The sequence below is a fragment of the Asterias rubens genome, chromosome 1 (genome assembly GCF_902459465.1).
Source record: "Asterias rubens chromosome 1, eAstRub1.3, whole genome shotgun sequence".
Taxonomy (NCBI): Eukaryota; Metazoa; Echinodermata; class Asteroidea; order Forcipulatida; family Asteriidae; genus Asterias; species Asterias rubens.
In genome coordinates, this window is record NC_047062.1 from 13952900 (window position 1) to 13968919 (window position 16020).

Below are 16020 nucleotides of genomic sequence, written 5' to 3' on the forward strand. Positions count from 1 at the left end.
CAGCATGAATACAAAACCATCCAATACTCAACCCTTTCTTCCTTAAAGAATAAATTAAATTTCAACAAAAATTTGATAGAAACTCAAATATATATATTTATTTTAATATTTACATCACTGAAATGTTTGTTTTTAATCAATTTCATATATAAACCACAATTTAGCATTCTATCTATGCTCAACAATATTGTGCATAAAGTATTACTGGTCTTTAGAATGTGACTTGTACCAGTTGGTTAGAACCAGTTTGAACTGGTTAAGGCTTGAAAGAACTGGTGGTTTGTTGCTAACTCTAGTAAACTAATAACCAAAACACTCCATATAAGCACCGATTTGGTCCAAAATCTCAACCCATCCTTTTTACAACCAGTTTTAGTTAGACAGATAAGTTAAGCGACATTTTATTATAAAAATATCCATTTGTTGGATACAGAAAAATACAGAAAAATAGAGCAACTCTTATGGCTAGGTCATACTTAACACAAATGCAAAGCAACCATTTGACTTTTTAAAATGTGTTTACCAAAAACCTGATGCAATTATTACAACGTATAAAGTGATTCATAATTGTCTACATTATCAGACTGAAGCGTAGGCCTACTAGCGACTGCAGGGTGACTGGAAAAAAAAAAACAGATTGTGATAATGCTTCTTTGAAACTGTTGTTTGTAACGCAGAAGGAAAAAAGCAGGAAATTAACAGAAAAGAAGAGGAGGAAAGAGTTGTTCCACCTTATCATACAGACAAGATTGGCCAGCCCAGTCTTTTTATTTTTTAAATCTTGAGTTAATAAGATGTTTTAGGATTTATTTGTTTGTTTACATTTGCATGAAGTATGAACCTGCCGTTAGTAAGAGTTGAGGCTACTATGCACCATTTTTGTTATGGCTTTGTTTTCTTCTTCTTTCGTTGCATTTAGTGGAAGACCAGTGCTTGTACAGGAAGGGCTACTGCTCAAGGTTATCGTCAAAAGTATCAATAGAATTCATTAAAAAGAAATTATAAATAAGTCACAAGGGTTAGATGAGAACAATACCTGATGGACCCAATTTCATAGAGCTGCTTAAGCAAAAAATATTTCTAAACAATTTCCTGCTAAGTAAAAATGAGCAGGATACCAGTCAGGAATGGTACATTTGACATGGTGTTTTAGCTGTTGACCTTAATCTGGTTAGCATTGTTTTGTGCTTAGCTGCTTTTGTGCTTTCAAGCAGCTCTATGAAATTGGGACCAGCTTGGAACGACCCAATAAAAAAAGACTTTTCTTTTCACACAAAATAAAACTTACTCCTTAAAATACCCTGGACAATTTTTGTCAACCAAAAATTTTGAATAGTACATACTTTCAGTGTTCACACAGAGTCTCTTAGTAATTGTCGAATAAGCTTTTATGGATAATTCTGTCTTTGTAACATAGCTTTAACTGCAATTGGTGCGTTGTTGTGAACTAAAATGGCATGAACTATAATTTATGCAGCATTTGTGAGACGCTAGTAGCTTAGCAGCAGTGTTTACTTAAGGTAGATTCATAATTTGTTAGCATCTTTATCTAAAATTGCTGCTTTCAAACAAATTTAATCTTAAAGAGCATGATTTGTGATTGGTGCAGCAATTGTGAAACAGATAGCTTAGCAGACAAGTTTGCTAGGAAAGTTTTTAAAATATCTTCTCTCCCTTTCTCTCTTTTACACCCCCTCTCTAACTCTTACAAATTTAGTATCTTTTCTAATTGTTGTCCTCCTTGTTCTGTTTTCCTCCTGCATCACATAAAGACCTGGGATTTTCAAGTTTGCTTGGAAAGTTTTTAAAATATTCTGTGTCTATCCTTCTCTCCCACTCTCAATCACTCTAACAATTTAGTTTCTTATCTAATCCTTTCCAAGATTTGTTTTGTTCCTGTATCACATGATAGAGGCATGGAATTACAAGCTTGCTTGGAAAGTTTTTAAAATGTCATGTCTCCCCCCTTCTCTCCAACGCTCTCTCACTCTTACATAATTAGTACCTTTTCTATTATATTTCCATAATTTGTTTCCCTCTTGTATCACATACAGGCCTGGAATTACAAGCTTGCTTTGAAAGTTTTTTAAATACCATGGCTCGCCCCTTCTCTCCAAATCGCACTCACTCTTACAAATTTAGTATCTTTTTAATTTATTTCCTTGACTCTGTTCTCTCCTGTATCACGGGTAGGCCTTGGGATTTACAAGTGTGCTTGCAAAGTTTTTAAAGTCTCTCTCTGTTTCACTCTCTTGCTTACTTTTTCCACCATAGTATTATCTTTTAAATTCATTTCCTTGATTTGCTTCCCTCTTGTATTACATAGAGGACTGGGATTACAAGTTTGCTTGGAAAGTTTTTAAAATGTCATGTCTCACCCTTCTCTCCCACTATAACTCACTCGTACAAATTTAGTTTCTTATCTAATCCTTTCCAAGATTTGTTTTGTTCCTGTATCGCATAGAGGCCTGGAATTAGTTTGTTTGGAAAGTTTTTAAAATATCCTGTCTCCCCCCCCCCCTCTCTCCCACGCTCTCTCACTCTTACATAATTAGTATCTTTTCTATATATTTCCAAGATTTGTTTCCCTCTCGTTTCACAAAGAGGCATGGAATTACAAGTTTGCTTGGAAAGTTTTTGAAATATCCAGTCTCTCTCCTTCTCTCCCACTCTTGCTCACTCTTACAAATTAAGTATATTTTCAAAATCTTTCCTAATTGTTTTCCCTACTGTATCACGCGGAGGCCTGGAGTTGCACTTTGGCCAAGAGGCCATAAGCCTACACTGGTTACATTTGTTTTGTGCTCCTGCAAATGCTCCCCGAAACTTTCTGGTTTTCTGATAAAGTGTCTTTTACTTAACCGGGAATTAAAGATGGTCTCACAATTCTGACATAGACACTTCAAAATGTACTGCACAAAATATCATAATTGCACCGCTTTTTTTGTGTGCGTCCATGTAAAAAAAATTGCCTAACTCTATCCCAACCAAGTTTTACTTTGAAAAACTCCAAACTAAAAGTATAAATATAAGTGCCAGACGAATTGAATATCCTGCAGCTTGGTGATCCTTGGTCAGAAATCAAGCTTGAATGACCAAATAAATTTTTGATTCATTATCTCCATTTTTATGAAGATGTTAAGAAAATGTAAGAACTCCATTCTTGTCAATTTTACTCGATTACCCCCAAATTAGATAAATGCGTAAACTGGTTTCGAAGCAGATCATTTTATTTTTAGTTACGAATGCCTGAAGAATAATTTAGTAAAGGTTAATATTTCATTTAATTTCACTACAAGGTATCTGGACATTTAAAAATTAATCATGTTGTAAATAGCTCTTCAAAATGTTTTGCTTGAGACGGAATGTTCACCTCAAACGTGTACAGTGTTTTATTTATTAAACCAACACAATTCATGAAGCGTTTTACTTTTAAATCTTATATTATTTGAGCACAGACCAGCTGTTAAACAATTGGTATAATACAGATTTATATACAGAATCCTAGATACAAAAATGAGTTGGGGTGTAGACACGCCACAAACACACAGTACAGTATATAATTACACTGGGGAAAAAAAATGTCCCTTTACATTTCATAAATTTGATCACAACAAAAAATTATTGTAGTGTGCCAGCACAATAACAATAAGCTGCTTCTGTTATGTGACCGTTTGCATATGGACAAATTGGCAAATAGAATTTTATGTTAAAATAAAAAATTAAAACTAAAAAAATTATCAGAGAAAAAGGAGCAGGCTCATTTAATTGTAAAATTATACGCAAGAGGAAGAAAAATCATATGACTTGTTATCAAAGTACAGCCATTACATGGCTACGACCTCCCAACTCCCCAAAGACCTTATACATGTAGCACAAATACTTGTATGCGCACCTTAGTAGTGTAATGAGGTGCATGCTGGTCTAGCTAGTGATTAAGTTTGATCCCTAGCTAGATCAGCATGCACCACATTCCACAGTTAGCACTTGCGCATGATTAAATTTGACACTACTGATCAGCAAAGAGCCCTCTACTGTTGAGCAAAGGAGAGGCTGTGTGGCCACCTAAGATTTAGCCTGATCATCTGACTTCACACTACAAGGCTCGTAAATTATGCCAGAAAGCTTCTGCATGTTGGGCCCACTTCCATAATCACTTGACCCTGCATCATTTCACATGGCTTTCAGCATGGTTCTGGAGATTCGCAGTTAAATCCGACACACATGTTTATACATAAACAAGTACCTGTACTTGTTCTTATGCTTATGGGATAAGCACGAGGACCAGTCTTCTTAAGATACGGCTACAGTAGACTTTATCGTCCTCCTTCCAACCATGATGATGAATCCTTTACAATGTTGAGACTGCAACGATGACTCAATTAACTTTGCTCTGGGGGCCTTAACATGGCAAAAGATCATAGAGGGCCTCCTGCAACAACATTTGTAGACACCCTGCACCGGGACTCTAGCATTAACTGCCGTGACTTTCAAGCGAAGAGACCAGTGGAGAGCCGTTGTCAAAGATGCCCGAGTTCGCTCGATATGATGATGACGATGATGCAATGTTGTCAGGGGAGGGGTTGGTAAGCTGTACACAGGAATGCCTTGATGTTGTATTCGTGCAGACAGTGTGTTATAAACATTGCTATTACAATGTTGTGAAGCAGGTTTCATGCGATTTGCGTGCATGTGTTAAAAGGCGTATTCCTCTATCTCGTAAGCCGGTAGCATAAATTGTTTCCCTCAGTTTCTGATCTTTTTCCAATTTTATAGCACTCCTTACTACAGAACTCTTTAAACGCAGAATTTCGCTGTAAGGAGTGCCATGCATTGGAGCCTGGGTAATGCTAGTTTGTCTCCAGAAACAACTGTAAATGTTGTTCAAAAGAACATATTTAAAGTTAGCTTTTTGTAATTTGGGAAGTAGACACTATGAGGTTTCTCTCGTGTAAGCAATCAACGAAAATTACTTTTCAGGTTCTCCTTTCAACATGACAATGTCCACGTTCGCAGTCCCACACACTCCAGACCTCAAAATCATCCACAGCCAAAGATAGATGAAACATCCAGTTTTTCATCCCCCCATGACCTTTATGCATCATACATTACAGGTTAATCCAACGGCACCATTTTGAAGTGATCACTAGATGGGGGTCGTTCACATTACATGTGTACCTTCGATGGTTAGTCTAATACAATACCACAGCTGACTATCTGTGACTTTCAAAAAAATATCTGCGTCATGTATCAACAGTTTGGCATGACCATAGTCATAATACTTTTTGTCTATTTAAGCACCACTGATGCACTGGGTTATATAAGTCTTATTTAACTCCTGCAGAAAGCACAGAAGCTTTGCTCGTATTTGTAAGCTGGGTTTGTGTCCCTTTGCGCACCACTGATGCACTGGGTTATAATATAAGTCTAGTGCTCAACTCCTGCGGACAGAACTGAAGCTTTGCTCAAGTTTGTAAGAAGTGTGAGTTGCTGGATTTGTGTCCCCTTGCGCACCACTGATGCACTGGGTTATAATATAAGTCTTGTTCATCTCCTGCAGACATAACACTGAAGCTTTGCTCAAGTTTGTAAGAAGTCTGAGTTGCTGGGGGTTTTCTCCCTTTGTGCACCACTAATAAGTCTTACTCAACTCCTGCAGAAAGCACAGAAAAACTTTTGCTCATATTTGTAAGAAGTGTGAGCAACATCAGAAGCTTGCAGAGTTTTTCATCAGACTTGGGTATCTTTTGCCACTGTTGCACTGGGTAATAATAAGTCTTGTTCAACTCCTGCCGACATCACAGAAAAGCTCCACTAGTATTTATAAAAATGTGAGTGGCATCAAAAGCTTGCAGAGCTATTCATCAGACTTGTGTATCTTTTTGTAGATGTAAGGTATCCATCTGATCCAGAATGAAGGAAACAGTATGTCGTCTGATTAGCTCTAGGTGACTCTCAAGCATCTTATTCTTCTCCTGAATGCTCGTCACTTCGTGTTTCAAGCGAACATTCTCCATCTCCAGGAGTTCTCGTTCCTGAGGGACAGAAAGTTTGATTATTATTATTATTGGTTTATTAAAAATATTCAAGCCATCGCAGCCAAAGGTCAAAGTGTGTTTAAAACAAGAGTTACATACGAATAGATTTAAAAAAGCAGTGGATGAGATATAAAAATAGATTTAACAAACAATTTATGATAAATAAAAATAGATTTGAAAAAAACAATGGCTGAGATATAAAAATGGATAAGATATAAAAATAGATTTAAAAAAACAATGGATAAGACATGAAAATAAACGAGCCTTATTAAGTAGGCCTATGACTATATTATATAAAATTGTTGTAAGGACTACTAGCAAGCTCAGATTAAAATATAAATAATAGAAATGGGGAGTAATAAGAAATAGGAACATTTCAAAAGTTATTAGTACAAAACAAAAACACATAGCAGGATATTCTATCCTTTTTACAAAGGGAAATAGTTAGACCAATCAAACCATAATACAATAAAGAACAAAGAAAGCAACACAAAGATGACTTGAAATGAAGTACTTTTGTTGAGTGTTATGTACATGTAGATTCTTTCAGGCATGATATTTAGCCCTCGGAAACAATCAAGACAATTTGATCGAGTACAAGGGATAGTAAGCAATTTGATCGAGTACAAGGGATAAGTAAGCATGTATACATGGTATAGCATTTTATAGACTTTAATTTAATAAAAAGTTTACTGATGTTCCGGAGGGCCAACGAATTGGAAAACAGACTGAAGTAGAAAGAATATCATTGCCTGTTCTTCAAAACAAATAAAAGTGTAGAATTCCAAGCAAAGCATTTGATAAATAAGTACACATAATAGTGAAAATATAATGAGAGTATAAAACTTCAGAAACCAACAAGTATTTTTTTGTTTGAGAAATCTCTGAGCCCAAATTCACAGAACAAAAAGGAACCACAACAAAATTAATCAATACGGTTACCAGCCAAAATACAGTGTCAAATGTAACATCAGTGATTGATCATCTGCTCTTTTTCACTCAGCAGAAACTTTTTATGATAGTGCTTAAAAGTATTATTGGGTGATTGGGCATGAAGCTCTACGAAATTAGGCCCTGTTAGTAGGCAGAAGCTCAAATCCCTTACCGGTACTTCCCTTCTTTTCCCACAAATGATTGAAGAAAAATACACGAATTATGTCTTTGCCCCCCCCCCCCACCCCCACCCCAAAATGAAAATGTCTGCAAACCACTGGTCATGAATTTGTGCTGCCGCAAATAATAAAATGTGATAAAAACACACATTGAAGAGAAAACAATTTCTCAAACCTACTCTTTCTGCACTAATGAGCTTGTCCTTGAGTTCGTCACTCTTGGATGCAGTACTGCTCTTGAACACACTGGAATCGCTTCCTGTCACGCTATTCTGGTCACCGAAACTACTATTGCTGTCGTCTTCGCTTAGTTCACTCAACCTCCGGCCGCTGCTGCAGATGATTCCTCCGTGTTCTTCACCCTCTTTGTCCGAGTCTTGGGACGATGTCTCTGGGTTGAGGGCGGTGTCCGTCTGTGTCGCTTGCTGGACTTGTCTCATCTGCTTCTGGCACTGAGTAAAACGCTGCTGGTCCTCCCACACTATTTCCTTGGAGATTGAGACTGGTGGATGACAAAGGATAGAAAATAGAATTGGATAAATTTAAGGTCTACTTCTTGATTTGTTTCAGGCAGGATTTCAGACTCCAAAGGAATACTTTCATTTAACAACTGTGTAAAGAACTGGAAAGATAAACACCCTAAGCATTTTTTTTTTGCAGTATGAGCTTACATTTTTTGCATTGATGTTGGAATTTTAAATAGCAATAAAAAAACAATCATATGTTTTCTGCTATTGTTTTTACCATTTTGCTGCTGTCTTTGTTTCTTGGTTCTATTCTGATGTATGATCAAGGTTCCCCATTTAGTGGGCCTGCCTGAGTGCCTGTTCTGGGTTTCCCTTTTACACTAAGTTGTATTTTGATGTTTGTGAAAGGTAATGAACTAAACAAAACTTAACATATTAACAGTGAAGAAAACTGTAAAGATGTACAGCACCCTAAGTGTTTTTTGTTATTCAATTTGTTGTTGATGCTGGAATTTTATCTTTCCACATGGTTAGAACAAATAAAACAACTCCTGTTTATTAACAACCGCATCCCAAGCAAATGATGTTCAAACACTCACCTCTGTTTAGCTGACTAGTACTTTGGCTGTATCCCTTGATATCGTGACTGTTTTTCCTCCTGCTGACGACGACCCCGTTGGCGTTTCCGTTTGCCTTTGCCATATTGACCGGCCCGTCTAACGTATGCCTCCGCTGCATCGTCGACGTAATCCCGTTCGTTCCGTTTGCTTTCTTACTCCTGCACTCGATGACCAGTCGATCTTTGCAGTGCTTGTGGGCATTGATGCCACACACCTTACACTTGACTCCCTGCTTGATGAGTCCCCACAAGAGCCCTGTACAGTGCTGGCAGAAGGTTGGCGTCAGGTAGGTGTGCACGCTGAAGTTGTGTTTGTAGCTGTAGCTAAGAGCCAGGCTGTGGGCCCGCATGAAGTAAGAGCACATCTCGCTCCGACTGATCAGACCTTCCCTGTGTGTTGAAACAAGGCGAGTGAATTGATCAACTTAACGTTTCCTCAACTATATACCTCAGGAAGTGTTGAACTTTGATTGATTTAAATGCTGATCCCTCAGATTGTTTTTCTTTCATTTGTAAATGTTTCCTGTCTTCACTACAGCAAGATGTATTTCTTATTAATGACATAATTTGACAAATTCCTACTGCTACAAATAAGACACACTCATCAAGAAACATCGGATGACAATTAAGAAGTTTGAACATGCTTGACAGCTCATTATTGATCATCATAATCAAAAGGAGGGGGATGTGTACATGCAAAATGGGATCCATCAATTAGCACAAGGAAAAATTTACTACAGTCCTACGATTAAATGAGAACAAAATGAATCTCTCTGTACAGACCTGTCTGCATTAAGTACACAAAAAGACTCCATGAAAGGAAAGTTGGTGGCAATGCCCTGAAAGTCAGCACATGTAATGTAACCATCTCTGTCTGTATCGTATATCTTGAACACTGTCTGTTAATAAATCAAAATACAAAATGAAATATTAATTCCAAAACATTGATACAAAATGTATCTACATTTATACTTGTTTTGGCACAGCATAAAGAAGAGCCTGGCAACCCCGCAGTAGATTTAAACATCCAAGTGATTAAGAGGCCTGGTTCTTGATAATTTACCTCGACTTTGTCTCGGTAAAATTATCAAGAACCAGGCCTCGTTGGGATTAAACCACTAGTTGAAAACCTCTTCACCACACATTGATTCCCTAATAATAAATATCTTTTTGAAATTGTCTGGTGGATTGAGTTCTTATTTTGTTATATTTTATGTTTTTGTTTTCCCCTTCATAAAAATGTACGTATTTTAGTATTACTATTTTTTTTATAGATTGAAGATTTAGTGTGTCTAGACTATAAAATCCTTATTTATTTGTTGTCCTTCCTTTATTTTTCTCCTTCCAAAAAAATACATCATTTTTTATGAAGCAGTAACTTCATTACTGCACAAATAAGAGGAAACAGGTGTAAAGAACAACACCTAAGGCCTTGTCAAATTAATGGATGCGGATTGATCACCGTGGAAGCAAGCATACTCATAGGACGCCTTAGCAAAACCCTACGCAACAGCTTCGGCCATAGCCTCAGCCACATCCACTAGCCACATCCACTATCCACATCCACTATCCACATCCACTAGCTACAGCCATTGGCCACAGCCATTAACCACATCTATTAGCCACATCTATTAGCCACATCCATTAGCCACATCCACTATCCACAGCCACTAGCTACAGCCACTAGCTACAGCCATTAGCCACATACACTATCCACAGCCACTAGCTACAGCAATCCCAGGTCGAAATTCCAGTTGAACCTGGTTAAACTTGGTTTAACTGGAACTAGTTGAAACCAGTTGATAAACTAGTTAAACACAGTTAAAACCAGTTGGTTTAAAGACAATGGACACTATTGGTAATTGTCAAAATACAGTCTTCTCACTTGGTGTATCTCAACATATGCATTAAAAAACAAACCTGTGAAAATTTGAGCTCGATTACATCGGAGTTGCGAGATAACTATGAAAGTAAAAACACCATTGTCACACAAAGTTGTGTGCTTTCAGATGCTTGATTTCGAGACCTCAAATTCTAAACTTGAGGTCTCGAAATCAAATTTGTGGAAAATTACTTCTTTCTCGAAAACTAGGTCACTTCAGAGGGAGCCATTTCTCACAATGTTTTAAACTATCAACCTCTCCCCATTACTTGTTAACAAGTGTGGTTTTATGGCGATAATTTTGTTGAGTAATTACCAATAGTGTCCACTGCCTTTAATATGGAAAATGGACAGAAACCAACTGGTTTATAATTTCAACCTAGTTGAACACAGTTAAACCTAGTCCAAACCAGTTGGTTAATATGGAAAATGGACGAGTTTGGTCACAATCCAGTTGAACCAGTTGACACCAGTTAACTAGGTTCAACTGGAATTTTGACCTGGGATTAGCCACAGCCATTAACCACATCTACTAGCCACAGCCACCAGCCACAGCCAATACCACACCTGGGGCCAAACACTTGGGGGTTTTCAATTTGATACCTAATGCTGCTATAAACCTCTCTATCTAAAGCCAAGCCCTGAACGGCTACAGCACCAGCTAGATCGCGCGCGTGGCATCTGCTGATGTAGCGGAAGTTGGCGTTTTGGACACGGCCTATTACTTACCTCCACCATGGCGGCTACATGTTTAGTGATGGTCTCTTGGTCGGGATGAACGCATACACCAGATGCCCAGTCTGCGTACACTGCTGGTTTGGTGGGAGTAGACGGCTGCTTCAAGCAAAAAATAATCAAGTTGTGTTACGGGAATGATAAAATAAAAGAGGAACTTTACATGCAGGTTGTGTGTTACTTCTGCCAACAAAACATTTTTCAACGGCAATTTTGTAACACAGCAACTTATAGTTTTTAGTGAAAGTCTTTTCAGTAAAGTCAGTAAAGGGCTTTTAATTTACCTTGCAGTATTTTTGGTGATGATTATGACTATTTTTATATATAAAATGATGAATTGGGTAGATGGCCTTAGCTTTCGATCCAATCCGGACCTTCTTCAGAGGCATAAAACAAGTACAAACAAATACATATCCATTTATAGAAAACGAGAGGGGGAAAGGGATTAAGGAAAGGATCCAGAAAGAAGCGGGAAAATAACAGCCAATCAAAGTTTCTATTTCAGAAACAATATTGGTGGCTAAGAACTAATAGGAGTGAAGTGGCGAGGACTATTTTTATATATATAATATATACTAATGAAGAAGGTCCGGTTTAGATGGAAAGCTAAGGCCATCTACCCTACTCATTACATTATATATACTAACTTACAAGAGATTTTGTTATGGTTCTATTGCTTAAAAACACAACCAAAAAAATAAAACAAGTATTAGTTTTAAAGAAATACAGTAATCTAATTTGAAAAACAGTTGAATAGTTTCAAATCCTAGAATGTTAATATATAATAATAAAACAGATTTGTAGAACAAACATTGTGCAGCCTGCTGGGCGCTTGAATACAAACAATATCAATTACATTACAATGAAACCACAAAATAACAATGGAACTACAAATGTACATCAACTTTAAAGAAAAATTTACATAAGATAAGTTTTATTTAGTAAAAGCAGCAACTTAAATCTATCGGTGTTGTACAACATTTGAATTTAGTTGAAATGGAAGATGATTCCTGAAACTTGAATCAAAACAAACAAATCCCCAAGGTATGTTGGAAACCAGTTCCATGTTTTTTTTTTGTTTTTTTTTTCAGTTTTGAATGATTTTTAGTCTTAAAACTTATTTGAAAAAAAGGTGACAAGTATCATTCCAGAAAAATTCTTCTGTCTGAAGTGTTATCACTTGTTCAGTTGAATTTGAACCAAGAAGCACTTTATAACGAACCGTATGTGGAATGTTATCGATAGATGCAAACAGATATAGTATTTCTGATGTTAGTTATTTGTGTACTTACTGCGCTCGTTGAATTCCTGGGTTCTCTTGCCAAAGATAGCTCATATATTTCATCTTCAGTATACTGGAGATCAAGTGATGCCTATACAGAACAAACAAGTCCAGTTACAATCTCTATTATAGGAATAGTCAAACTGTGAGGACCAGAAGGACAAAACCTGTGGGTCACTACAAGGACCAATTTTATTTAATTTTGTTATTATTATTTCAAAACATTCATTAAATTAATGAAAATAAACAAATTTGGTAAGAAAAAAAAAACAGCAGCTGTCAATAGTTAAAAGCATTTTGATAAAACACTTAACTTTGAAGTTATGTGGTTATGTAAAAAATAAATAAGTTTTTATGCCTCAAAAATTGAATCTCAGATTGTGTTTTCCGGCATGGACATATTCCCTACGGATTTTCGGTGATCTTTCAAAAACGTGACCAAGTGTTTCAAATGAAATTTTCACTAGTTAGTTTTATTACATTAATATAGGATTAAAACAAACAAACAAACAAACAGTACTAAAATACATTAATATAGGACTAAAACAAACAAACAAACAACCAAACAAACGGTTCTAAAAACCAATGGTATACCCTGCCTTTTAACACTGGTAAGATGATTTAAGGATCTGCGGTAGGATCTGAGGAGCTTTGTAATTTAATCAAGATTGTGTCTTCTACTTGTTTTGATCCCAAAGAGTATGTGACATTTTGATCTAACTTGTTTCCAGTGAAATAAAAACCAAAATATAAACTCTACAACCATAACCATTAAAACCATTAAAGGCAGTGGACACTATTGGTAACTACTCAAAATAATCATTAGCATGTAATGGGGAGAGGTTGATAGTATAAAACATTGAGAAACTGCTCCCTCTGAAGTGACATAGTTTTCGAGAAAGAAGTAATTTTCCACGAATTTGATTTCAAGACCTCTACAGATTTAGAATTTGAGGTCTCGGAATCAAGCATCTGAACGCACACAACTTCGGGTGTTTTTTCTTTTATAGTTATCTCGCAACTTCGACGACCAATTGAGCTCAATTTTCACAGGTTTGTTATTTTATGCATATGTTGAGAAGACACGAAGTGAGAAGACTGGTCTTTGACAATTACCAAAGTGTCCAGTGTCTTTAAGTGTCTTGTATTAGTATTATCACTATTGATATTATTATTATTATTTAGTGCAAAAATCTTACCCTAAGCATATTGACCAGGTCCACATTGGTCTCAAGAGGAGGTTTGGTGTTCTGTAGTTGCATCAGCTCAGCAAAGATGACCGAGAGCTGACCCATCTTACGTAGGTTGAGTTGACCGTCGTCCGTACGATCAGGAAGTGCTGTGTGGAGCAGGATCAAATCCTTCAAGTGCACACCTAAGGAAAGGAGAGAGGTTGAAGAATTTCATTTTCAGAAATTGTGTAGGATGATATTCGTTGATCATTCTTTGAAAGAGGCAAGCTAGGCCTGGAAGGAACTAGTTCTTGGAAGTTAACTATTAAGAGACCATTAATTTCAACATAATCATCACCATTTTCCAAAACATGGCAAATATATTGTTGTTGTATTTTCATTAAAAAACTGTATTGAAAAACAATAGCCTTTCAGAAAGACTCTGATAAAATTGAATTGTCAGGCCATTGACCATTTTTTGTGCAAAAACTAAACCAATACAAAACAGACATTTGTTGTTAAAATTGTAGCTTCTATATTTTCTATATTAACATAGCAAGATAATGACAATTGTTGGCGAAATTTGTTAGTTGAAGGTAGGTGAAATATTTTGTGGCACCCAGTGGGCCCTAAAGGGGTAAACTAATAGAGACTAAACATATGGGCCTAATGTTACAAATCTTAAGTCTTTAGAACAGTTGGAATATTCCTCAGGGAATCTTTAACAAAAAGTAACTTGGAAAAAATAACAGGATTCTTTGATTCTATGACTATCCCAAATTTCCTGTTTAACAAAGCTGCATCTTTTAATTTTTACGAATTCACAGAGGAAGGGTCTATCCAGCCACTCCTTTCAAAAAAAAGAAACAAAATAATGAAGTGATTTGATGAAGTTTTTAAAAAGTAATACAACAGGCGTCGGTTTCACAATGAGCCAAGACTGATCTTAAAGGGTCTATGTAACTTTTGTAGGACAAAAAACACAATGTCCACAGATTTACACTAAACTTACACAGTTTGAAGATAATGATAGTAGAAAGCTTCCCTGAAAATATTACTTGCTGAGGTGCTGTAGTTTTTGAGAAATGAGCAGACAACGTCATGAAAATAATTTTCGTCTCAGTGATTATGAGACGAAAATTATTTCAGCATGTAAAAACGTTTTTTTCATGACATTGTTTTACTCATTTTTCAAAAACTACAGCACTTCAGCAACTTATATTTTGAGGTACGCTTTGTACTATCATTATCTTCAAACGGTGTTAGTTCAATGTAAATCTGCGGACATTGTGTTTTGTGTCGAAAAAAAAGTACCCAAATCCTTTAAAACAATGTACTATGGTATACTGACAACTTATTAAAGTTGAATTTAAGTGCTTTGTGAAATCAAGCCCAGATACTAATGACAACACATTCCTTTCAAAGGTGCGCTTATTGCTTTAGGCGAAAGTTCAACCAAACCCAAATGTTCTCTCTCTTCATTGTAAGAGAAGGCGGGTTAAATCACCCTTCAGATGAGAGTATTTATAGAATAATTGGGACAAGAACTGTTTTCAAAAGCAGAGTGGAAAAAGTAATTCACCAACAATTAACTTTATCACGCTATATGCCATGATTTAATTAGTGTGCGTGTGTTATGTGTCTGGTCCCATTTGGATAAATGGATTACTAGGAAGTCATTAGGGTCTACTGTCTCCCTTTGTGCTTAGACATGGGAAAAAAATATGCCCGGTTTGAAAGCAAAATATCTTTAAGATCTATGAAGGGTGGGCAGGTACTGGCACGCTAGACAAATCACCGAAATCATAAACATCTGTATACATTAATTAACAACCATGCAGAGATGAGTAACCTTATGTGTTGTGTGGTGTCCCCCCCCCCCCCCCCCCCCATAAAACAAACAAATCTTTTACTGGTTCATTCTTCATGCAAGCTTAATTGCAATCTCAATGAAAAACTTGTCTAAAAAACTTCTTGCAACTAGAATTAAATTTTCAAAGGTTTTGTTTTTAACCATCATGCCGAGATGAGTAACCTAATGTGCCCCCCAATCTATAATTGGTTCATTCTTCATGCAAGCTTATTTCTAATCTCATTTCAAAACTCTTGTGTAGAAAACTTCTTGCAACTTTAATTAAATTTTGCAAACGTTTTTTTTTTCATGAAAATTCTTTGGATTGCATCTTCATTCACCTGAAGAAAAGAAAAAAAACATTGGGGCAGTTCGATTTCAATGTGACCACATAAACATTTCCAGCAGTTTTTTTCTCCCCCCCCCCCTTTTTCCCCCCTCTAATCTTTTTATTCCAAATCTAACATGCAAAGTACACCAAAATATAGACAAATTTTACACACATGAATCAGGCATGCAACTGCAGTTTCAGAAGAAGACAAAATTGAAACCAAAATTGAGCAAACCAGCTGATCAGCTAAAAAGGTTGCAAATGTATGAAAGCAGGGTGTGGTGCCAGTGTTTTTCAAATTGACCATATCGCGCAATAAACCCTTCAACTTGTGCACCAGCAGAGCATTCCGAAGCATTTCATAGAAAAACATCTGCCATGCATAATTAGCTGTAAACAATTCTCAACAGTGAGGCAATCTCTAATGGGAATCGTCACGGTATGTTAATTTACTTAACACTGACTCTGACACTCGCTTGTCTTTCTCCGTAATTTTTCATGGACCAAAAAAAAAAAAGAGAGTTGCCATT

At 36.4% G+C, this 16020-nt stretch overlaps 1 protein-coding gene across 1 annotated transcript in view; it reads right to left on the reverse strand.

Annotated features, from left to right (window-relative positions):
- Window positions 1–71: 71 nt before the first annotated feature.
- LOC117287961 (ras guanyl-releasing protein 3-like) overlaps window positions 72–16020 on the reverse strand; it is a 47646-nt gene continuing 31697 nt past the window's right edge. Inside the window, exons 10-16 of the mRNA XM_033768627.1 lie at window positions 13335–13512; window positions 12146–12226; window positions 10848–10955; window positions 9020–9135; window positions 8217–8626; window positions 7330–7652; window positions 72–6035 (exon numbers count right to left, since the gene is read on the reverse strand). Coding sequence (XP_033624518.1) covers window positions 5865–6035; window positions 7330–7652; window positions 8217–8626; window positions 9020–9135; window positions 10848–10955; window positions 12146–12226; window positions 13335–13512 — 1387 coding nt within the window. The 3' untranslated portion in view covers window positions 72–5864. The remainder of the gene's footprint in view (window positions 6036–7329; window positions 7653–8216; window positions 8627–9019; window positions 9136–10847; window positions 10956–12145; window positions 12227–13334; window positions 13513–16020) is intronic.